This window comes from Ornithodoros turicata, chromosome 1 (assembly GCF_037126465.1).
Source record: "Ornithodoros turicata isolate Travis chromosome 1, ASM3712646v1, whole genome shotgun sequence".
Lineage (NCBI taxonomy): Eukaryota > Metazoa > Arthropoda > Arachnida > Ixodida > Argasidae > Ornithodoros > Ornithodoros turicata.
The window spans coordinates 27,760,333-27,783,408 of NC_088201.1; the positions used below are offsets into that span (position 1 = coordinate 27,760,333).

Below are 23,076 nucleotides of genomic sequence, written 5' to 3' on the forward strand. Positions count from 1 at the left end.
AATTACATTAGTATAATAATTTGTAAAAAGTCACAAGTGCAGACTGCACAAGGGCCGCAGAGTGCGCCATACACCATACACGTGTTTTGTCGTTGTGATTTGAGTTTGTGGGTTTGTGGAAGTGTGTAGTTCGTTCAGTTTAGATTGGTTATGGCCTCGTTGAGAAAGAATACACCGAAAGGAGTCATTTCACGCTTCACAAAATCTGTAGACAAAAAGAAGGTTAGCATGTTATGTTATACAACAACAAAAGGCTGTTTGTACTCTGTGGTACTACTCGCGACACGGTTGTCTGAAATCGCCTGTCAGTAGTTCTGCAGCCCATATTTCCTTGATTGCCATCGAAAATGTGGTTCCAATGTAGTATTTAAAGGTGGACCATATGCTGCACGTGTTTCTTACTCGACATAAATGATCGTGCAACACCTCAAGATTTGAGATGGGATAAACCACGGGGTGCTGATTTCAGACAACCGTGTGTGCTCTGGTGTGCAGCTGAACGTCGCCCCACACGATAGATTCTGAACCAATCTGTTTGCGAGTGATGGATAATATGATTTGTTTACTATCGACCCTGTCGGCATAGTGTTACACAGCTTACTGGTCGTACAAAGCATAAATCTACTGTGACAGAACTGTGGCATTATTCGTGTAGATCGCATTTGAAGGGATAAATTCATAAAAAATACATTGTTAGTGCCTCATGAAAATTTTATAAATTTAAAATCTTGGAGAATCACCATTCCTGTCCTCAAAACAATATTTCCTTTCCTTCAGATCGCTCATCATTCTCAAGATGAAGAGGACACGGACTCCAGTGTGTATTCAGACTTGGAAGAAAATGATGATGCAGGTTCTTCAAGCGAGGAAGGAGACCCAGAAGGAGGAAGGAGATCCAGTACAAATGTTGCCAGTGCACATTTTGGCAGTAGTGATTCCGCTGATGAGGAAGATGAGCAGTCAGGCGCTGATAGTGAGTCTGATGTAAGTAGGATTACGCTCGCTGTGTTTGGAACGTAGCCAAATAATCAATAGTACATGTTACTAATAGAGTTCATATTAATGTAGATAATATAGTCCAGTCCTGTTGAAGACGATGCCGTGATTGAAACGTTGATCCCTAATTTTAAGTATACAGTTACTTGTAAGCTTCCCCTAGTTTATATTCTCTTATTATTTAAATGTAATAAGCATTCCCTTAGTGCACTCCTTTATGGCTTCAGAGTCTCTTCATTACTTCTAGCATATGGTAGAAAACACCTTTGCTTCTACTTTACTTGGGAAGAAAAGTAGAAGAAAAAGAATGTTGTTCTTATTTGTTTCTCCTGACAGCTGCAGCTTACTTCCCCCCCCAAAAAAAAGAAAAGTAGCCAAAGCTCTTTGACTGCACGTAGAACATGCGCACTGCTGATGATGGCCCATTAAGGCCGAAACAGCTGTCCAGTGCTGGTGTGGCGACGTTTGGGACTTATAAACATATGTTCTGCATGCAGCCAAAGAGCTTTGGCTACTTTTCCTTAAATACTTCACTGGCTTTGCACTGGGCTTTCATTTGTGAGTCTCTCACCTTGACGGGAGGACATCACGTTCCATGTGACCTTCTGACACCTCCCACTCAAACGTTGCCCACCTGCACACTGCTGATGATGGCCCATTAAGGCCGAAACAGCTGTCCAGTGCTGGTGTGGCAACGTATGGGACTTATAAACATATAATATATATATATATAATTCTGTAGAAGTTTCAGATTCAAATTGTGCTGCGAAATGCACATGTCATTTTGAGCAGCACGGCAAGTATAGTGCCGTGGAAGTCTGCATTGGTTTGCCTTGCTAAAGGCAAGCACTGAAGTATCAGGAAGACTAACAAAGTTAAAGGAGCTGTGAAGCTCCGCTTAAATTTTTCGTTTTTGGCTGTGGCATATTGTGCAACAATGAATAATGTGCTCTTGAATGATATTCGCTCACCTGTAGTGTGCACAAGGTATTTGATGTGCACGCCATCTAGAAACTCCTCCAGAGAGCTGGAGTGGTGCTGATGTCGCTCCAGGACTCAGAGAGTCCCCCAAAAGTAGTGCCATGCCCTGTTCGTAGCAGATTAATTTGATGGGAGAAATGGGACCTTGTGGCTGCTCCCCACTATGATGCTGTGCCTCACAGACTGAGATTATGTCAGGCCATGAGACTGGGCTGAGACTCCAAGGTCGCATCACATCGCACTGCTGCTTTTGCAGAGTGATTTTGTATATTTAGTTGCGCAGTGACGGGACTCCATACTGCGAAAATAATGCGCATGGTGTCTCCTGATGGACTGTATAATGAATGAAGCAGGGTTTTGAGAAATGCTAAACATCACATCCTTGCTCCTTTAAAGGTTTAGTGATAAATACATCGTTCTCATCTGAAAATGAAACAGAAAGATTGCCTTCACAGCAGTTACGGCTTGATAGTGATGGCAATACAATTTCCACATCCCTTGTTGCGCTTTTATATTGCATTGATTGCAACTCCAACATTGTCTCACTTCAGCATTCTGGATCTAACTAAAGCATACTAGATAGCCCAAGCATACCAGGGGTGTACCTCCATGAACTCCAACTCCACGGGCTGAACTTGAACATCTATTACAGTCCAATTTGAAAAAAAAAAAAGACAAAGCGAAAGCTCTGTACCTTGCAGTTAAACTAATATGATAGCCTTGTTCCCTGGCATTGTGTTGGGATGTTGTTCTCTTATTAATATGTGTGCCTGACACTGTCATTTAGGAGGAAACGAAAAATATCACATTTTTGGGAGGTGAAGACTTGAAAACCAAGGAGGATATAGAGAAGTTGCCTCCTAATGTGCCCACAAAGAGATCTGCGAGGGAACACAAAAAAGGAGTTGATAGTACAAAGGGCAGTACAGAGGAAACGCCAGTGGCTCAAGTTGACGAGTATGCCTTCGATTCATCAGACGAAGAGGTGAGATATTTTTTGTCTGTGAAAATTTGCAGTGAGAAAAGTGACAGGGTATGTCATTTTTATTTTGAAACTTGTAGAAGTTACAGCTATTCCATGTAGTTGAAGATTTTAATATTTCTTCTCAAACTTTATTACAGGGGTCGCAAATACATCTTGTGTAATCTCTTTCTACAGGGTGTCCCAGAAAACGTGTCATTGAATTATAATAAAAAAAACTACACCACCTAGAGTCATGGGGTCAACGGTATTTGTTCTTACTGGGTTTTTGCCACCTCCTCATGTGAATGTCGTGTAACGTAAGTTTAATTATGTAAATTTTTGCGAACTTAAGTCGGAAATTTGCCTAGTAAAGGTCACTTTTTACCCCACCAATGTGAAGAGCGTGTCTAATTTACTCAAATTAATCATAATTGACAGGGATATTCAGGAGCTATCCCATCGGAAAAAATAGCCGAACATCATGCTCTACGGAGGTCACACAGAATAGCGCACAATGAATTTTTCAGCGCAATCTGTGTCAGTCCGACGAAAGGAGGTTGGAAACCCAGCCCACCCCGGCATCGCAGAAAGAGATAACGCAGGCATGGCTTATCACGTCTGACTTTCGCTGGGATAATGCTTTCCCTCTCCCAATTTTAGGAACTGTTACTTTTTCTACTATCACTCTGTGGGCTGGCTCCGGAACCTCCTTTCGTCGGACTGCGAGCGATTGCGCTCAGAAAGACATCGCGCGTTATGGTCCCGTGCTCCGAAAAGCATGATATTCGGCTATTTTTTTCCGATGGGATAGCTCGTGAATATCACTGTCAATTATCATGAATTTGAGTGAATTCGGCACGCTCTTCATATTGGTGGGGTAAAAAAGTGACCTTCCCCTGGCAAATTTCTGAGTTCAGTTCGCAAATATTTGCATAATTAAATTTGGGGTACATGACATTAACTTTACAAGGTGGCAAAAACCTAATAAGAACAAATGCCGTTGACTGCATGATTCTAGGTGGCGTAGTTTTTTTTATTATAATTCAATGACACGTTTTCTGGGACACCCTGTATATGTCAGGTGCAGAGTTGTGACTGCCGCTTTATGCATACTGATCTTTCTGTGGGAGCTGTAAAAATTAATGGAGAGGTCCCCAAAACAGCCTTGTTGTGATGTTTTTTTTTTTTTTTTTCTTTCTTTTTCTTTTTACCTTACTTGCCCATGCATGCCCATGCTCTGGTCTTTTAGTCCAGTTGCACTGATGACTATTTACTTTATGAAAGGTTTTACACATCCCCCACTATGATTGAGGAACGAAATTTGTCCCTCCATTTGGGAGGGACACCCATTGAAAGGCCTTTGAAAGCACCAATATGCATGGCAAAAGAAAGAAAACAGAAAATATCGTGTTAACTAAATTTACTGTGTCATTTTTAGTACAAAGCTGTAAAAGTTGCAGAAATGAATCAGAGTTTTGTTTTGAATATTGGTGTATTATTACATACTGCCTTGTCTCCATAGATTGAGAAGTTACCCGTCAAAAAGAACTCGTTACAAGTTAAGTTGCCGTGTGAAAAATGTAACTAAGTTAATAACGAAGTTCTTCAGCCTGAAATGTAACTCACAGTTACGGAGTTACTTAAAAAAAAAGAACGAGTTACTTCCAAGTTACTTCGGACACAAAATAGTATTGCGCAGGTGCAGCGCCCGTGAGCAGTTGAGTTAGACCTTGAGTTGCCTGCGGAGGAGTGTAACACGCTTAGATCATTTTCGTTTATGTCCAACAATAGACCTCTCCCTGTTTGTAAACAGATGACGTCATAGTGTTCGACATCCCCACATATTTGATAGAGTTGAACTAGAGTCACTAAGTTGAAGTACGCTCGAAGCTAGAAGTGAACAAGGTCGCGCCCGAAAGCCACGTTCTTGAGGGGATTATGATGGTCCCTGAAAGCGAGGCACCTTCGGTCCTACTTTTCTTTCAGTCGGAGGCAGCGAACAAGTGCCTGTTCGTGGAACCCAGCCCTCTCATTCCGATTTGTTTCGCTTTTAGTCTATCTACCAACGTTGTGATGACGTTTGTCTGGTTGAGGTGTATTCAAATGCTTTGTATCTTACTTCCTGTAGGCGCACAGTGGTTCAGTTTCATTTCAATGGCAGCGGTTCTCCTGGGTAACATACTGTCATTGATTGAATATCACGTTTTATGGCAAAAAATCATGAAGGAACTGGAGAGAAAGCAAGAAAATATGTGGACGTGAGTGAAAAGCGAATTAAAAGTAACTTGGAACTTAACTTAACTTACTTTGGCAAAGTTACCTGAAAAAGTAACGAGTCCTCTGAAAGTTACCACGGCGCAAAAGGACTGAGTTAAGGTACAAGTTACCAAACAAAGGAACTTAGTTACAGTAACGAGTTACCTCGAACTCTGCTTGTCTCGCATTACTCTTTGCCTTCTATTCAACCTTAACTGACATTATTTGTGCTGTCGATTTCTCGTGTTTGACTATTAGGTTAGAAGTTCTGATCTGCAATTTGCGCAACCCTTATATGGTACTATTCTAGCTTTGAGCTGTACTGATGGGAGCCATTTGGATGCCCCAAGCCAAATTCATGCAGTGAAAATACAGTCGTTGGTAAGCTTAGAGAAAAGTGCTCTCGCTCGTGCTGTAACACAGGGAGCGCTTCGGTGGTTTCAACGTTTCAACGAAACAGTGTTTACCAGTATAGCCTGAAATCTGTTCACAGGAACTTCAGGGTTTGCATTGCCAGCTGTTATGCATCATGCTTGTTCGTTAGACTCTGTAGTTTGAGAGGTTTTGCCCCAAAATATTTGCCAACCATAAGTGGGCCAAGACTTGGACCATTCAAGCCTTACTCTTTTTGCTACTTCCGTACGACCAGGGTCCTCAGCAGAGCTTGGATTATTGGGACATTTGCTGAATATTTTCTGATTTTGTGATCTTTCAAAAGTTAGTCCAGCTGTGAAATTTTTCCTGTTCTTTTGCTTCCCGAAAGTTGACGGACACTTGCCTCTCCTGCTGCCTCTGGCTAGCTTGCCCTCATAAGCTTGTACAAACTGCAATAGGTATCAAATACATTGCATTCCTCAAAGGTAATTTTTGTGGGTACCATAGCTGCTAGTGTGTCACTCTGAGAAAGGAATGTGCCGGAGCGTGTTCCGTAAACTTTTGTCCAGCACTGTACGATGCATGCTACTCCAAAGGGTGCATTTCTTTTCATCACTGTCAATTTAAATTGTGTCCTGTTCTACCCTGTGTTTCCTCTTAGGACATTAGGAACACCATAGGCAACATTCCGGTGGAGTGGTATGAAAATTATCCTCATATCGGATATGACCTCGATGGAAAACGAATTTTGAAGCCACCCAAGGGGGATGAGCTAGACGAATTCCTGAAGAAGATGGATGATGCAAACTATTGGTGAGAATATACATACCTACTGCAAACCTGATGACCATAGTGTGCCAGTCATGCAGTTATTTTTTGTTGGTTACACAATTTGAAATGAACTGTAAGAAAAACAAGCAACTGCATACCTTAGAACATTTTTATCCAATTTGATGCAGGCGTACAGTCAAGGACAAATCTACAGGCCAGCAAGTTGTCTTGACAGATGAGGATGTGGATTTAATTCAGAGGCTTCAACATGGCCGCTTCCCTAACCCCAAAATTGATGTGTATGAGGTATTGACGTTGCTACTCTTTCTCTCTTAATTACCACAAGCTGTTTGAAAAGTTTATTGACACAATATAGTTCTGTGTAAATATAAATAATCAAATGTTTACATTTATTTTAGAAATTTGAGGATATATATTCCCATGAGAAGATGATACATCCCGTCACAAACCAACCTGAACACAAGAGGAGTTTTATTCCTTCAAAGATCGAGAGCCAGATGGTGAGTACAAACGGCTTGTTCATGTATGGACACAACATCTAGCATCCTGCTGCAAATGTTTTTCTCATCTGCATTTTAGCACATGAGATGCACCTGGCTGTTGTTGTTTTTTCTTTTTGCAAGTAAAAATATGTAATTCATTACATATCTATCAGAAGTTCAAAGATTGTCACTTTAATAATTGTGGTTAGTCTGGAAACTTTTGTTACGTTCTGTATGTTGTTTCAACTCCTTGTGTTCAGAGTTCAATTGAGTGTTGAAAGACCCAAAATGGTGGATGTCTTATCTCAAGATTGAAATTTGCTACCGAACCTAATTCATGTAATGGTTCAAAAGATCAGTTTGTATCAAGGAGTCAAAACATTGACTGTTGCCTTAAAACATGACTTTGTCAATCTTACATTTACATCTCAGCACCAGTATGTTGTTCCTAATTTTTGTTACTGTTTGCCTATAGGTATCTCGAATGGTTCATGCCATCAAAATGGGTTGGATCAAGCCTCGAGCAGAGAAGGTTAAGGCTTCCAGGTTTACACTGCTCTGGGATAAAGAGGAGGAAGTAAGATCGTGGGTTTTCACTGTGTACTTATGATTTGTTTTCTATATATCTTTGCACAACTCATATGGGGAATTGCCTTTATGAGCTAGCTTTCTCTGAGCATAATGTTTCGTCTTGAATTTAATTCACAGGAGACACCAGATGCAAGAATACAGAGGTACATACCAGCCCCAAAGATGAAGCTTCCAGGTCACGAAGAATCTTACAATCCACCACCTGAGTATCTCTTTACCAAGGAGGAGGTCAGAGATAGTCATGCTTATACTGCTACTTGCTATATGCTGTACTATAGTATACTACTATCATATGCTATACTTATGCTGTCAAGTTTTATAGCTCCAAGCACTTATGCTTAGCATTAGGTTCAAGCTTCACGCTTTAGTTGAATGTGTCACACTTATTAAGGTCACAGTCATTTAATTATTATATGCTTCTAGTGAAGCACAGCAGTAGGAAGATGCCGCTTTTCAAATACCTGCATTGCAACGTGTCTAAGTATAAAATTGCAGTAAAAGTGCATACCAAAATGGAAAAACTGTATAATAATTATATCAACAGGGAATGATTTTCCCCACCTTTTTTAGTGGTAATGAGTAGCTCTTGCCTGTCTACGTTACGTGTACAAACTTCTCTAGGAAGAGAAATGGCGAGAGCAAGAGCCAGAGGAACGAAAGCTCAATTTCATTCCTCGCAAGTTCTCCAGCCTGCGTGAAGTTTGCTCTTATCAAGAGTTTATCAGAGAAAGATTTGAAAGGTGTCTTGATCTCTATCTCTGTCCCCGCCAGAGGAAAATGAGAGTGAGTATAATTTAAGTATATTGGTATCTTTCCTTGTGCCTTTGAGAAGCGTAACTGTATGCTTACACGCATTTCCTATAGGTGCAAGTTAATGCTGAAGACCTCATCCCAAAGTTGCCAAAGCCAAAGGACCTGCAACCATTCCCAAGCCTTCAGTACATTGTAAGAGCCTTTCAAATATCCTTTAGCAAGAAGCATTATTCATACTTAGAGCCTGAAGTTTTTGGGAAATTTTTTTTCCAAATTCGGGGGGTAAAACTCTGGGAAATAAACATGTGCTCCAACTTTATTTGAATTTGGGTGGAAAAACTTCTAGTATGCTAAATTTGGGGAGAAATCTGGCTCTATTACTCTAGCAAACTGTACTGGTTTGGTACAGACATGGTTTGGTATGTAATTGTGTTTGCTGCCAAACAAGCTAGTGTGAATTGCTACAGACGTTTCAGTGATGGCAATTTGCTGGGTAAAAATCGGGTTTCACCCTGAAGAGGCAACCTTCAATTCGGGGAAGAATTCGGTTAAACCCTAAAACTTCAGGCTATTCATACTGCCTGCAAGACAAGAACGTTTTGTGTCATTAAGGATGCAAAGTAACGCTGCATTCATGAGCAGACATCTTGAGAACCCAAGATTTTCAGTCAGGCTGCCCACCTCATACAATTTCTATGCCCTTGTCACTCGATATTATTTGGTGCCCAGAGCAAAGCAAATTTTTTACACCTGTGCGGAGCCTGTGCCTTTATAAATTTCTTCACTTGTCACTCAACTTTAGGTGTACAAGGGGCACACTGATGTTGTACGCAGCTTAACCATTGAGCCCTCTGGCCAGTTCTTTGCATCGGGTAAGTCTACTTCTGAAAGTACGCTTAGTGTACAGCAGTGTATAGTACACTAGTAACAAGTGCACTTAGTACACTTCATGTAACAATGTGCTTGGTGTAGGAAACAATACCGTACTACTTTTTTATTATGGAGTACCTCCACCACCCTCCCTGTATCTAGTTGATTTTATCTACCATACTTATTCACAGAATCAATGCACCCCAACTGGTGTCATTGTGGACAGCTTTAGGATAACTTCAGCACTTGACAGCATGAAAGCTGACCTCGTACAGAAAGGTCATGATTCAAACGACAATTGGAAATTGGAAAAAAAAGTTCCATTCTTGTTCCAAACGTAATTCATGCACCCCTCTATGGAGCCACGCTTTTTACTATAAAAAAAAGTGTGTTGCTGTTTTTACCCAAAACATAGCGAGGGGGTGCATCAGTTATGTGAGGTAAACTCGAGGTACATTTGAGATATTGTATGAGTCGATGCCACTGTTCACGCATAAGAGTGGAGCGAAATGTCGAACTGGCCAAAAATTTGGTAATGACACATCCATAAAGCATAATCGTCAAAACTACACAGTATCGCAGCGTCATCGGAATTTAGGTAACTGCGACCACACGTGCCCTTACCGAGCGCCAATGTTGCGAGAGCAGAGGCTGCGGGTCAGCTTCAAGGTCGTAGCTCTACCGGAAGAAGCAGACGACAGCGGCTCACATATCCCGAGCCGAGCGCTACCTGTAGCAGAGGCAGCACTCCGCCTTCGGAGTCCTCCTATTGGCGCGCATTTTGGAGGCGGAGCCTCCCTCGCTCTTGGTCAGCAAAGTCAAGGATAGTCTTTAGTCATGTTAAAGCCTCTTAGACCTCATAATGCCACATGCAAGCAGTCTAGTGGTTCCTGCCTCACTTTACCTGCCTCAGCCACCCATTGACACGTCATCACCTTAGGACGGAGCAAAATAGTGTCATCAAAAATGGTGACTACCACCTGACATTAGAAGCATAATCATCGCATAAACATTGCAGCTATCAGATCTCACATGGGGGTTCCCTTATCCACATATTTCTTTTTACTGTACATTGAGAGAGGGTGATCAAGCTGGTTGTTTCAGGCCCAGTTCGAGGGGGGAATCCTGTCCTGGCTTGCGTAGGGAAATGCAGCTCCAGCTGTGTATGCATGCACTTTTGTATCATGCACTAACTACATGGTCATATTTTTGGCAGGAAGTGACGATTGCACTGTACGAATATGGGAAGTGCTCACTGGACGCTGCATGAAGGTTCTGCATTTCAAGGCAGCCGTAAAAAGTGTTGCATGGTGCCCCAACCAAAGTGTGCGCCTCATTGCTGTAGCTGCGTAAGTAAAACAGTATTTCAGATGAAATGGAGAGCCCTTTAGATGACTGTGAATTCTGTTGAGGAAAAGACTGCTTATGAGAGCATGAAATTCAGCATCAGTTCGGAAGACACTGAGCCAGCCAAATAGAAGGCCGTCCTTGATGGACACTCCAAACTTGAGGCTTATACCTCTGTTTCCTATCACTGATATGCTGGAATTTCCTTCTGTCTACTTATGAGGCCAGATGAAGATTTTAACCTAGCAAGTGTTTCTTGTTATTTTAGAAATATCCACCACAAAATTTATCTTGAACCTGCAGTGACCCCCTGCCTAGCTTACAGAGAGCTATTCACTTTTTGCAATAGAAAGTGATGATAAAATCTTCAGCTTCCCTTAACTCATCCATGGAGAGAAATCAAGAAGTGTATCAACACCATTCATTGGTTGCTAGACCTCTTGAAGCTGTGTAACTCTGCAAGTTGTTTGCCATCGTACATCACATGTGGAGAAGTGTGTTCTTTTTTTCCCCCCTCTCTGATATGATCTAACCGAAGGTAGTTACTGCTCTTCACCTCTAATGTTAGAAAACTGTTAAAAAAAAAATCTTACATATATCATTTGAGTAGTCAAAGGTACTCTATTTATATGCATTATTTTGAATATTTTCATACCTCTGCTTGTAATGCTTTGCATTAGGATGTGTGCATCAAAATTAAACTGGAGTGTAAACAGTAGCAATATTTTAGAATATGAAAACAATCCAGAAAAGATCTGTGCTGTGGCCAAAATTAGTTTCGCTTGAATGTCCTGCTTCCGTGAGATATTCAGTTGTGCAAAATTCAATTTGGAGCTCTGCTTTGGTGGTTCTTTATCCCTACAGTGGCAAGAATGTGCACATTGTAAACCCTGGCATTGGTGACAAGCTCATAGTCAGTAACACAGATACATTAATTGGAGCTGTACCGGAGGATTATAACAAAACTGGTGAGCGCACAGTGAGGAGTAGAGTGCTAGGTTGCATGAAGTAAAACAGTGCTGAAACATATACTTTTGTCTTCTTGCATGACAAAGGTCGAAAAGAAGCAGCACAATGGGAACAGGCCAGTGAAGAGGAGCATGGGCAAGGAGTGCGCGTGAACGTTGTCCACAAGAACCCTGTTGAGCAAGTGACTTGGCATGCCAAGGGTGATTACTTTGCAGTTGTAATGCCTGGTTGCAGCAGTGGATCTGTCCTTATCCATCAGCTTTCTTTGTGGCGGTCACAGGTAGGTGTAATTTCTGGCTTGTAGCCTCACTAGCTACCTCGAACACTTGGCCCAACAACTTGAAAATTAAACAGAAAGGACATTGAGGGCAGTGAATGTGTTGTTTTAAAGGAGCATGGAAGGCCCTTTGAACATATATTTTTTTTTTACAACATGATATGAACATACTACCTTCAGAAACTTCTGAAAAACTGTGCGATGCCCTGTACCCCCACTGGGCGCTGCACGGAGCATCATGCTAGAGGTGTATTGAAATCTTTCTCATTGCTTTAGCCTCCATTCAGCAAGGTGAAGGGCGATATATCAAAGGTTCTGTTCCACCCAATTCGACCGTACTTCTTTGTGGCATCACAACGTTTTGTGCGGGTGTATAACCTTCTGGAGCAAGATCTTTCCAAGAAGCTCATCAGCAACTGCAAGTGGCTCTCAAGCATTGCAATTCACCCAAAGGGTATGGTTCAATTCTATTCAGTTCATATATTCTTCGGGAAAAAGGAGAGTCTGATCACAATGCATGTATGTTTTAACGTATCAATTTTAACAATTACGCATGTATTTTTCGATGCCTCTGCATAGAACTGCATGTCTAGTACCTGTCATTCAATAAATATAGGAATACTCTTTTAGGAATTTATACCATAACAAAGCATTTTGTAACCTATACTCCTTGTCAGAAGTTAGGAAGTGGAGCTATCTTTTTGAGCGTATTGTGGCTTGTAGAAACTGGTTTGAAGGAGGTATTGAAATTTTTTTGCAAGGCTCTTATTATATAGCTTTGGAGTATACTGTGTATACCTGCCTTCTGTACCACAATCCACTAGCACAGGACTAGTCTAGTATGCTTCTAAAATGAAGAATAAAAAAAGAGATGAAGGTAGTGAAAAATGATAAGGACTGGGAAAGAGAGAATCTGAATTTCTGAGCACCGATGCACCACGACGGAACAATAATGGTACCAAAAAGTGAGTGTTCATGGAAAAAAATTCCTTGAATACCAGTTCAGTGCATTGCACTTGAGTCTATTTTGTATTCTGCATTTATATGGGGTTGTGATAGCTTGTCAATCCATCTATGTAGGTACCACATGTAGTCACGTAGGAAAATTGCATCTGCAAGCTGCTGGTTTTTTGCAGTCAGTGTTCCCGAGAACAGTCATATGCTTCGGACAACTAATGGAAAAAATCGAGGAATGTCACCGCCTCTGGTTGAGGCGTACCCAAGGAATGTTCTATGCAATGTGGTTAATGAGGTACAGTCTTGAGCACACTGGCATCTAGAGCAACGCCATCAGAGAATTCCTATTGGTTCTCACAAGCATGTGATTGTCCCCAGGCAGCTGGTGCCGGCAAATTCACCGGCGGAGAGCCCTACCGCGATGTCACCAAAAAAGGAGCTTCCCTATTTGCTGTGAACCTTAAATTGCAGGTTCACATTAACGCAAACAATTGTCTTTTACATCCATCCCATGAAGCTGAAGGCAAACTACCAAGCACTTTAAGCAACTGTTCTGTGCCGTACTGTTTCCATTCAGTGGTATTGCTGGATATGTGATTCCTTTCACATTTCTAGACATTGTATTTGTTCCAGAAGTATTGTATGTATTTAATTATACTAACTGTGAAACAATAAATGGCCCTGCAGATGTTGTAATGAAATCTGTGTGTACAGAAAGTGTATCTTGCGATAGGATAAATTATTCTTATTCTGCATTTGTAATATGCTTGCAAAACTTTTTTGCTATTTTGGATAAGTACCTGCAATATGTGTAAGCTTTGCAAAGTGATTTGCATTGTAGACTTAGTTATGCATAGTTTGCAGATTTTCTTTGTGTTTACATTTTTGCACCACTTTTGCTTACAAGGTGACAACGTGATCGCCGGAAGTTACGAGAACAGACTTTCATGGTTTGACATGGACCTTTCAACAAAGCCTTATAAAACTCTGAGATATCACAAGAAGGCTATTAGGCAAGTCACATATCACAAGAAATACCCGTTGTTCGCATCTGCATCTGACGACGGCACTGTTATCATTTGCCATGGAATGGTTTACAGGTAAATGCCACTTTGCAATGCTTTTCCATTCTTTGAATCTTATGTCTGAAGGAGTCCCTGGCTTATCAAATACATTGCCACATTCCATTACAGTGACTTGATGGAGAACCCTTTGATTGTACCAGTAAAAGTGCTTCGTGGCCACACTATAAACAAGGACATGGGTGTCCTGGACTGTGCTTTCCATCCTCATCAACCCTGGATCATCACAGCTGGGGCAGACACAACCTTGAGACTGTATGCATAATGTACATAAAGTTGTTGCAAATATAATGTTGACTAGAGTGATCTTGTTATCATACTATGTTATGCGGTGTTATACGCACTTAGTTACCTGAAGTACGGCCACCTAATCAGAGGCAATTTCTGGAACGATCAGCAACTTTCCAGATATTACACGTGGGGAAGCAAAACGAAATTACTTGCCACAAGTGTGCCGATTCTTCTATATCCGTGCTCACCTCCACTGTAAAAAGCCTTAATTTTTGAAGCGATAGTTTATAGGCCATGTGGCGCTACTTGACAATGCCACCACCACGGGATTGCCAGACTGCGTTTGCAGTACGCTGAAATTGTGTAGCCATCACTAATTATTTCACAAAACATTAAAAGGTTTTCAATAAAAATACAGTAAAATTACTATTATTATTCCTGCCTAATGTGTAGTGTGTTGATCGCTTCTAGTATGCATTTATCTCTGTCAAGCTAACTCACCAGTCTGCCACGTAATGCCCCTGTAGGGGTCTTAGATGTATTCTAATATATCGACAAACAGTCCTCGAGAGCTGCAGAAGAACTGATACCGCATTGTCTCTAAATTTTGAAGGAACTGCATCAGGCAGTGGTCACAAGTCTCAAACAAGTAACTGATGGAGGTGCCCTTGTTCTGATGTCATTGTCTGCTGACAAGGGTATCACTGAGCATCAAGCATGCTCTGATGGTGCACGAAAAATGGCATGTACTGCAGCTATTGGGGGCAGAATTCCTAGAACGTGTGGATACTTTGCAGCTGCAGAGGTTACATGATGCATATTAAAGTAATTGTTGACTTGCACAAACTAGAGGAATGAGTCATGTGAAAAAGACAGGCGGGAATCAAGACAGTATAATGGCTGCAACGCTCCATGTCCGATCATTTGTCAATTGAGTTGTTACTGACCTAACAGGAGTTGCTTGAAGCTACTATAAAGGTGGCTGTTGAAGAACGACCCCAATAAGACATAGTGGACAGCAGTGTATTTGATGTGGCTAGACATCTACACAAGTGCGGCCATCCGGCACAACAGTTGCCAAACAGCTGGACAAAGACAAAGCTGCAAAGACAGCTTGTGCATACTGTCCACCGTGCTGCAGTGCATCGTGACCATTGTTGTGCGCTGCTATAAGCCGACAGTCGGAGAAAGCAGTCACAGACGGCCAACATGATTCTCACGTGACGTATTGGAAGCTCCGTGCCTTGTTTCTTTGTTTTTTTCTTCGCACACAGCTTATACGTGCTTGAGCTGTGCAACTCTAAATCACTCGTCACGGGAGGGGAGTAGCATACATCACGTCCTCCTCTCGTTCTGTGATGCACTCTTTTCACGAGGATAATTTTTCGAAGGTGCGCGGAACAGAGCCCTCGCGCTCGCTCTATAGGTTACCTGCACTCGTCGTTCTTTCGCAGGAACTCATTTTATTCGTTGGAGAACACTCTGCACAGAAATACAAAAAAAATTTGGGGGACCACCTCAGTGCTCCTTTAAGACCTACCCTCAACAACAGTTCTACTGCTACTGTCTATTTCAGGAGTTCTGAAACTCAGGTTCCGTGATGTATTGTGAGGGGTTTCGTGGCGGTTCTTCAGCAATACAGAATGCACATAACCGTAACCATACCGCGCATCTTTGCGTGTGCCACCACAAGCTGGGCTGCGCCAAGAAAGCTTCGTAATGTTACCGGCCAGTCACATCCAACCACTGAAGAGAGTTTGGGATTCGTTAAGAACTGGTGGGAGGAGAATGCTTTTTCCTTTCTCTGTGTCCTGTTACGTGTTGTCTGATACTGGCTACTATCTACTATGCCATGCATGGGCTGATTTCTCTGCTTGTTTCCTGCATAGCAGATTCTGCCTTGTGATAGGAATAGAGAAGACAAGTACAGAACAACCAACATATGAAGATACCCTCAGATATCCCAGATTTAATTGTTACACAAGGAATATCATTATCAGTGGGCTCAGGTCCACCACATCACGTTCAAGAGCATCGAGTTCTGTCAGGTGCTGCACGAAGATGGCAGTGACATGTCTGCTACTTCAAGGCATCAATCGCAAAAAAAGTTCCTCGCTATGCCGGCAAATGGGTAGGGGTTCCTTGAGCTCTCACAAAGTTATGGTCACATATATTTTAAATTTCAAATATTCCCACATTTCAGCATATTTTACCTGCAATATTTCACAGATGTTTGTATGGTAGGTTCAGTTGATCAGTGTTTCGTATTTACAGTGCATAGAAATTCCCACTCTTATGCACAACATGTGTGTATTATGGATTTACTGAGAATGATGTCATCACTGTGCAGCACTTCGCATAAACGCCTTTTGTTGTATGCAGCATTAAATTGTGCAAGCTCTTATTCATTACTTGTGGAGCATTTTTCCTGCAGCTATTTCTATTTTAAAAACCCTACTATTTGCACAGCTTCAGTAAATGTTTTCTAGCATGCACAAAGTATAACCATACAGTGGTACTACAACGGTTACAGCTATAAGCCTCATCATTGAGCGTGGATTTTCATGCAAGTGCATGTATTTCTCCTGACATGGTTTCACATCAGAAGCAAAAAAAAATTTGTTAGAAGGGTTCTATGGCATATTCTGCATGCACATGCACGCTCTGCATATTTTGCCATATTTTCAGATCGCCAGGAGCGAGAGCTTTTTTCTTGTTCTTCATTTAAGGTTTTGCTGGCTTCGGAAGGTTTTGGGTCCCTTTCACAAGAATTTCGGTCAGAATATAATTTTGTTGTGGTGGGATGTGATGTCCAGCCCCCACACTGGCTGCTCCATTACGCGAAATACTACCCACAAATGTTCTAGATCTTTTCTTATAGAGGCACTCAAGGCTTGTGACTTCGTGTGTCGTTGAAGTGTGTTCACTGCACATCTATGGCCAGTGGGCTGTACTTCGCCTTCGCTACTTTCTTTACCGTTACGAAGAGTCGTGGCGTTCACATTTCAGTCTGCACTGCGGTGCATTGCTGAAAGGAAAGCCTTCAGCTGCAGGATTTATATCTGTGGCGCAGGCCTTCTATATTTGTGCTCCTGGGCGAAGGCTCGGTTTTTTCGTGTGATCCCTAATACAATGCTCAATATTAGACACATTGCCTTTTTTTTAATTCAGTGTTAGCACCGCGAAGCAACTGTGGCTATGAGCAGCATACAGACGTGGACAGATGAAGAGAGGACAGCAGGAAGGAGTGGGGGACAGGGGGGTTAGTATGCGTCCTGGGCTGACTTCGGGGGGAACTGTGCCGACACACATTGCCTTCATACCAAGAACAATGAAAAATATTGCCATATATTGTCAAGTATGGAATGACGATTAAGTTTGACAGCAGGAGAGATGCAGTGGAAGCTACTGTTTATGATACAAGAAGGGAAGGAATGCCAAGGGCTCAAAAATGCTTGCGGCCTGGAACCGATTATGACAATCGTGATGATGAGGGTGCTGATTCTGTCTCACAATATTCAGTTTTTACTGCATATTTTGAAGATTTTTGATGCATAGTTGCATGCATATTTCAGAAGTTTTTAGCACATATTTATCTGTGCTCTAATCATCATTAATGCTTAATGAAAGTTGAACAATACGCAATAACAAATCTGACACACACCCTCTATGGACTGTGTAGAAGGGCTTGCTATCTAGGACTGAGGAAGCAGATCTGCTGGACAACAGAATCCTGCAACAAATATAGTGCAAATGTAATATTCTAATGTGGAAGGAACACTTAATCCTCAGGTAAGGAGCTCCTGACCTAAGGGTTTAATTCTATTTTTTTTTGCTGTCCAATAATGAGAACAAGGCACCTAAGTATTCAATTAAAAGAGCAGCCACTTCTGATATGGACTTGTGCCCCTCCCTTTATCAATTATTTTCGATGGACAATGAACACAATATCTACAACAGGTTTCCAATGGATTCTTCACTGTTGTACCTGTAACACAGCATTATGTACATGCACTATTTCAGACCTACAAAGCCAGGAATGTTAAAGTGATGCGAAAACTAAGGCACATCATCTCTGCACCATTCTCTGCATTACCTTCACACAAACGAAAAAAAAAAAAAAAAAAGCAAGGTCCCATTGATTAAGTGCCACTCAGTGGAGTTCCAATCTCAACTCCTTTGCTTCAAGTTCTTTGGGACCCCCATTCTCGATGTAGTACCTCCTCTTCATGTGAGCAAATAGCAAATCCGTAATAAGGAATATCTGTGAAAGATGTATGGACAGATTTATAAGCAAACTTATATACAACTTATATAAACTTAACTGCATAACAAGCATAAGGAACCATACAGCATATGAGAAGTGTTCTATTAAGTTCTCAGCACCACAATTACACGAAAGGCGTATCACACACAAAGCTCTGAATTGGTAGTGACTAGGACACCTCACCTGACCAGTATTAAATGCTAGGGTAGTGCCGAAATAAAAATTTGCGTTGGCACTGTTAGCATAGATCCACAAGTGCCACAGGATTGGAGCTAGGGCAGTACAAGCAATGAAGATGCAGCCAATGAGAAAGTATTGCTTCATATCTGTAATGTAAATTTGTTAGAAAACAGAAATATAACACAACAGTAAAATATCCTACAATGCTGTACATGACATTTTCCTCGAGTTTGAAAGGCAGTCAAGATGGCTGTGTGTGTGTCTCACGTGCACTTCCTCGCTAGGAAATCCCTTCCACAATGGCATCACACGTCTCCCACTACTACATTTTTCAACATCATCAATCCTAGGCACGAAACTACCGTAACAGTTTATAGGTTTATGTGCATTGTTAGCTTCATTAGCTTAGAATACAGCTCAATACCACTATGGTGAACAGAGTTTGGAATGTGTAACTTACGTGGAAACACATGCTTCCACAGAGGGAGCAAAGAAGTGTACAGTGCCACATCTCCAATACTGGGATAGGACTTGAACACTGCAATAAGTGCCAGCACGACCAAGAACAACAGAATAGGATCTTTCCTGAGGATGGCAAGAAAGCACCAAGCTCACGTGAGCACTGTCGTCCCATGTCCAGGGACGAGTACTATGGGTTGCAGATAAAGCGACTCACCTTAGGCATATTGCCAGTGGCAGTACATATACAAAAGCATTCAGCTGGAACGTCCACAAGAAAAATGTTCGGAAGTGTTCAAACACTTCAGTGAAGAAGTACCAGAAGAGACCAATGTTTGGTGTTAGGTCGGGCACAGACCATCTGTGACAAACAGAATGAATTATGTATCAGGCATAGACCATTTGTTCCTTTATTTATTTATTTTTATACACAGTTGGCCCTTGACTTTCGCAAATTCATGTAAGCCCAACCCACAAAAGTTAAGGGCCAACTGCATGTAGGTACATAAGGAACCTCGATTTCTGTAAAAGTGGGTACTCACATGAAACCATATGTAGATGGGATGAAACTCCATGACCCACAGACACAGTAAGAAGCATACAGCAAGCCCATCAACACTGATGCAAATAAAGAGATAGTTGCCAAAACAACTGGTATAGGGTACCATCGTGAGGTGCGATTTTTAGTTGTATTCACCTAAAAAGAAGGAGGTTAATTTTCAAGTAGCACTGTTATACAGTTTATGGAAGCCAAAAAAAAAAAAAAAACACTCTTTACACCATGCGCCCAACAAGAGTCATCACAACTTATTACTTTGACTGCTGGGACTATACTTATAATATTAAAGCTATTTTAAAGATTACTTCACTCTCCCTCATATTGTGAGGTTGAATGACACACAAAGTAAACAGGTGCCACAGCGAAGTTCATTGGTGGATTCCAGAAGTCCATGGAGAAAATTGTGACCACTAAATATGCATCCGTCATGTGGAAATCTGGTCCATAATATGTCTGGTCTGTATATGTAATGTAGTTCCCTGAAGGCCCAGCTATTTGAATGCTGCATGAAGCCTTACATTATTGCTATACTCATCCTAAGTTCGACAAGATATTTAGCAACAAACGAGTAGTCACAAGGCTCTGTAGCATTTGCAAAGATAATCGCAGATATAGGGGGGGCGGGAAACAGGTATCAGGCAGGAAAGCCCCAGATAAGCAGTCTTCTTTCTTTGACCTGAGTCGTCGTTCTTATACGCAGTGTCGACAAGCAATACCATGCCAGCACCCGACAATCCCCAAAGTGACAATCGATCAGTCTATTGCTGTTTCCACTGTTCCCCCGATAGTCGAGCGCTTATCAGAGCAAGGCTACTGGAACGGAAGATTGGTTTACAGTGACGAGCACAGTAGCTGCCAGTTTGCTATTCAAATTTCTAGCCAAAAAGGTAAATGATAGGCACAAAAGATTTACCTCAGTGAAATATAGCAGTGCTGGCACAAGAAGCATCATAGGGTAAAATGACTTGTATGTTTCAATAGCAAGTGCGATTGCTGTCGGAACCCAATGACCTTGCAAAGGAAAGGATGCGTGATATGCGTGCTGTGTCCAGAATGCTCTCATCCACTCTCTTTGAATGATGGCTAAAAGTGTGAGCTTACCATATACTGTGCAAGCAAAAGAAAGTGCAATGAGCAAGTTTGAAAAAACTGTCGTTGCCATGCCTACACAATTTACAATACTGTACGGTGAGAGCAGGTACCTGAGGAAATAAATGGCAGACATTAAATTCACCTTCGAGTATGGAGCAACTAGAGAACAATAACGTTTTCATCTTCAAAGATTGCTATGATTGATTACACAGTCATCACCAGCTGGGGAACATCAATAACTGCACTGGACGTCAGGAAAAGGTCTTTCGCAGATTCTACTTTTACAAGTCTTCTTTCTTGCTCCACCTAATAGGAATGAATATCAACACTTGACAAAAGACATTTGAATCCAGTCCGCAACAAAGAATGATGGCGCAGCACCTCACCATATGTTCCATACTTTTCTTTGCAGCAACTCCAAGTAACACTGCAGTGAGCACATCACATACCTGAAAGTTTATACAATTACAACATTATAACTGTACGTGTAATGCAACCACATTGTGTAACACTTTATTCAACTTTTCGATTTTTAGATAACACAGAAGAGCGAATGATAAGGAACGCATACATACGGAGAAGTAAAACGGTAGTAAGGTAGTTTCGGCTGAAGCAGCTGTCAAACCCAAACCATTGTACAACCACAGCAGAAGCGGAGGCTGAAAAGAAGACTACCAGAATGTACTTTCTTGCAGAAATGCTCTCGAAATGCTCACCTCGTGAAATACATCACCATCATACGGGGAAGTATGAATTCTTTGCAGATAAACGCCTTCGGTGACTGCAGGCAAAGTGAACCGTTAATTTTTAACTCGCTCAAAAACAAATTACCGAGACACATACACTGTGACTATACATTGCAGTAATACCAGTCTAGGCATACAGGAATACACAAATGCAATGAAACTCAGCGACACACGTTGAAATGAAAGCCGGCATGCGTGCTCGTCGCCGCAGCTCAAACGGAAGCCATCCACAAAAACAAAGGCGTACCTCTTCGCCATGCATTTAACGGAGTTGACACCTCTATTCTCTCTGCTACTAGCTTTCGTATTGATGTGAACATTAAGCAGAAGCGCACAATAAAGCCAATGAAAACAATCCACAGGGTACCGGCCATGTTGTTGACAGAATCAGGTGAGAGGAATATTTGTGAGGAAAGCATGAAGAAAGAGAACCTTTTTTTTTTCTTTTTGCACCTGGTTGCCGTTCCGTCCTGGATGTTTCAACCAGAATGTGCCCAAAAGAGTTAAATATGAATTATATATCAACCTATATTTTCTCTTCCATTTTATATTGCTACGTTTGCGTTTTTAAAAGCACAGTAAATCACGGCGAGTATATGTGATCAGTCTGCTCCGATTCTTTCAAAAATATTTGTGCAATTTCTTGCTCTGAATATTTGTTGTGTAGCGCGTGCAATTAAATCTACGCGAACTACAATTGCTAATTGCCCTTCTTTGGTACGGTAGTACGTAGTACGTTCTTTGGTGCGTGCCCTCTTTCTCGTCCTCATCACCTCATCATCCCTCTCTTCATGACAAGACGCTAGATCCTGAGGGGTATCATTGCCGCGTCACTCACTCTTGCAGGTGCTTCCGCGCAAAAATGTAGCTCCTACTTCTCATTGGCTGCTGTGTGGGACGCCTTGCATTCTAGTTGCCTCCGCGGGAAAAATGAAGCCATTATTTCAATTTCATCTATTTTTGTTGTACTGTTTATTAATAGGCCTGTTCTTTCACACGAATGTTGCACGGACGATCTTTTTCGCGTTGTTGAAATACTGGGAACTTTTTGCCTGCTTTGTAGTTTGTTGGGTTTTTGTGTTGAAGGTTGAAGCCGTCATGGCTATGGAAGCCCGCTCATATTCGAAACGTTGAAAGTGTATCGGAAGCATGCGAAGCACTTTGTAATTTGTCAGGGGTACTGTGCATCACCGCTATGTTTCTCATGGGTCATCATGAGGGACCTCACGCCAGTGATATGAATTTGGTGAAACAAATTGGGTTAAAGTCAACTCTTTTTCGAGAAGCAAATGAAATCATTATATGTATCCAGAATTACAGGTTTTTCTGTATTTATTTATTTCTGCTATTACGCAACAACGCCTTACGACATTACTGTGGCGTGGATACATACAAATAAAAGTAAGCAATAAGTACAGCAAAGAAAAACTGAAAAGCACACATGTATATGTGGTGGTGGTGATGTTGAAAGGGCTTGCCGTTGTCGGCCTCACGTATGTGGGCAACGTCACGACTGACGCCCTGGGGAAATGTGCGTCCTGGGCCGACTTCTAGGGGAACTGTGCCGACATATGTCTCAAAGCGACTGAGGAAAACCCAGGAAAAACCCCAGACAGCACAGCCGGCACCGGGATTCGAACCCGGGTACCTCCTGGGTACCCGGGTACACATGTATATAAAACAACACGTACTCAGGTCCCGAACAAATTAGCTCTATACATCCGTTGGGCTAAATTTTCCTGTGATGATCAATCTCGATGAGATGTACGATGGAGGTTCCAAGTAATTAGAGGAGGTTCCTTTGTCATACTAATTTTATTAGTAGTAACCTTATCTAAAAATTGCAAACG

General features: G+C 41.7%; 2 protein-coding genes across 3 annotated transcripts; one reads left to right on the forward strand and one right to left on the reverse strand.

The window, feature by feature from the left end:
- The first annotated feature begins 60 nt into the window (after positions 1 to 60).
- Positions 61 to 13,983, forward strand: LOC135377760 (ribosome biogenesis protein bop1-like). The gene is made up of 17 exons (XM_064610416.1): positions 61 to 222; positions 778 to 984; positions 2,765 to 2,962; positions 6,234 to 6,385; positions 6,532 to 6,649; positions 6,763 to 6,864; positions 7,322 to 7,423; positions 7,555 to 7,665; positions 8,059 to 8,220; positions 8,302 to 8,382; positions 8,993 to 9,062; positions 10,277 to 10,409; positions 11,272 to 11,375; positions 11,463 to 11,656; positions 11,930 to 12,107; positions 13,518 to 13,710; positions 13,804 to 13,983. Exons 1-17 carry the CDS (start codon positions 151 to 153, stop codon positions 13,955 to 13,957), a joined length of 2,331 nt encoding a protein of 776 aa, XP_064466486.1. The 5' UTR covers positions 61 to 150; the 3' UTR covers positions 13,958 to 13,983.
- A 3,334-nt stretch (positions 13,984 to 17,317) lies between these two features.
- Positions 17,318 to 21,652, reverse strand: LOC135377761 (phosphatidylinositol glycan anchor biosynthesis class U protein-like). 2 transcript variants are annotated; one of them, XM_064610418.1, is made up of 12 exons: positions 21,474 to 21,652; positions 21,197 to 21,261; positions 21,056 to 21,139; positions 20,867 to 20,929; positions 20,689 to 20,786; positions 20,490 to 20,590; positions 20,302 to 20,399; positions 19,372 to 19,526; positions 19,047 to 19,190; positions 18,831 to 18,955; positions 18,374 to 18,516; positions 17,318 to 18,187 (listed from the first exon to the last, which is right to left on the reverse strand). In XM_064610418.1, the coding sequence occupies exons 1-12, from the start codon at positions 21,643 to 21,645 to the stop codon at positions 18,077 to 18,079; spliced, it is 1,359 nt and encodes a 452-aa protein (XP_064466488.1). In that variant the 5' UTR covers positions 21,646 to 21,652; the 3' UTR covers positions 17,318 to 18,076. The 2 variants fall into 2 exon arrangements, with proteins under 2 accessions (XP_064466488.1, XP_064466487.1); XM_064610417.1 differs by having other exon boundaries at positions 21,056 to 21,151.
- Between the last annotated feature and the right edge of the window lie 1,424 nt (positions 21,653 to 23,076).

Bases quoted from the DNA above. Each gene is read 5' to 3' on its own strand.
- LOC135377760 (XM_064610416.1), top strand. From the start codon at position 151: ATGGCCTCGTTGAGAAAGAATACACCGAAAGGAGTCATTTCACGCTTC. The intron at 6,650-6,762 runs GTATTGACGTTG...CATTTATTTTAG, and splicing joins CCAAAATTGATGTGTATGAG to AAATTTGAGGATATATATTC. The intron at 11,657-11,929 runs GTAGGTGTAATT...TCATTGCTTTAG, and splicing joins TTTCTTTGTGGCGGTCACAG to CCTCCATTCAGCAAGGTGAA.
- LOC135377761 (XM_064610417.1), bottom strand. From the start codon at position 21,645: ATGCTTTCCTCACAAATATTCCTCTCACCTGATTCTGTCAACAACATG. The intron at 21,262-21,473 runs GTACGCCTTTGT...CTTTGCCTGCAG, and splicing joins GTTAAATGCATGGCGAAGAG to TCACCGAAGGCGTTTATCTG. The intron at 20,591-20,688 runs GTAATCAATCAT...TTATTTCCTCAG, and splicing joins CCCCAGCTGGTGATGACTGT to GTACCTGCTCTCACCGTACA.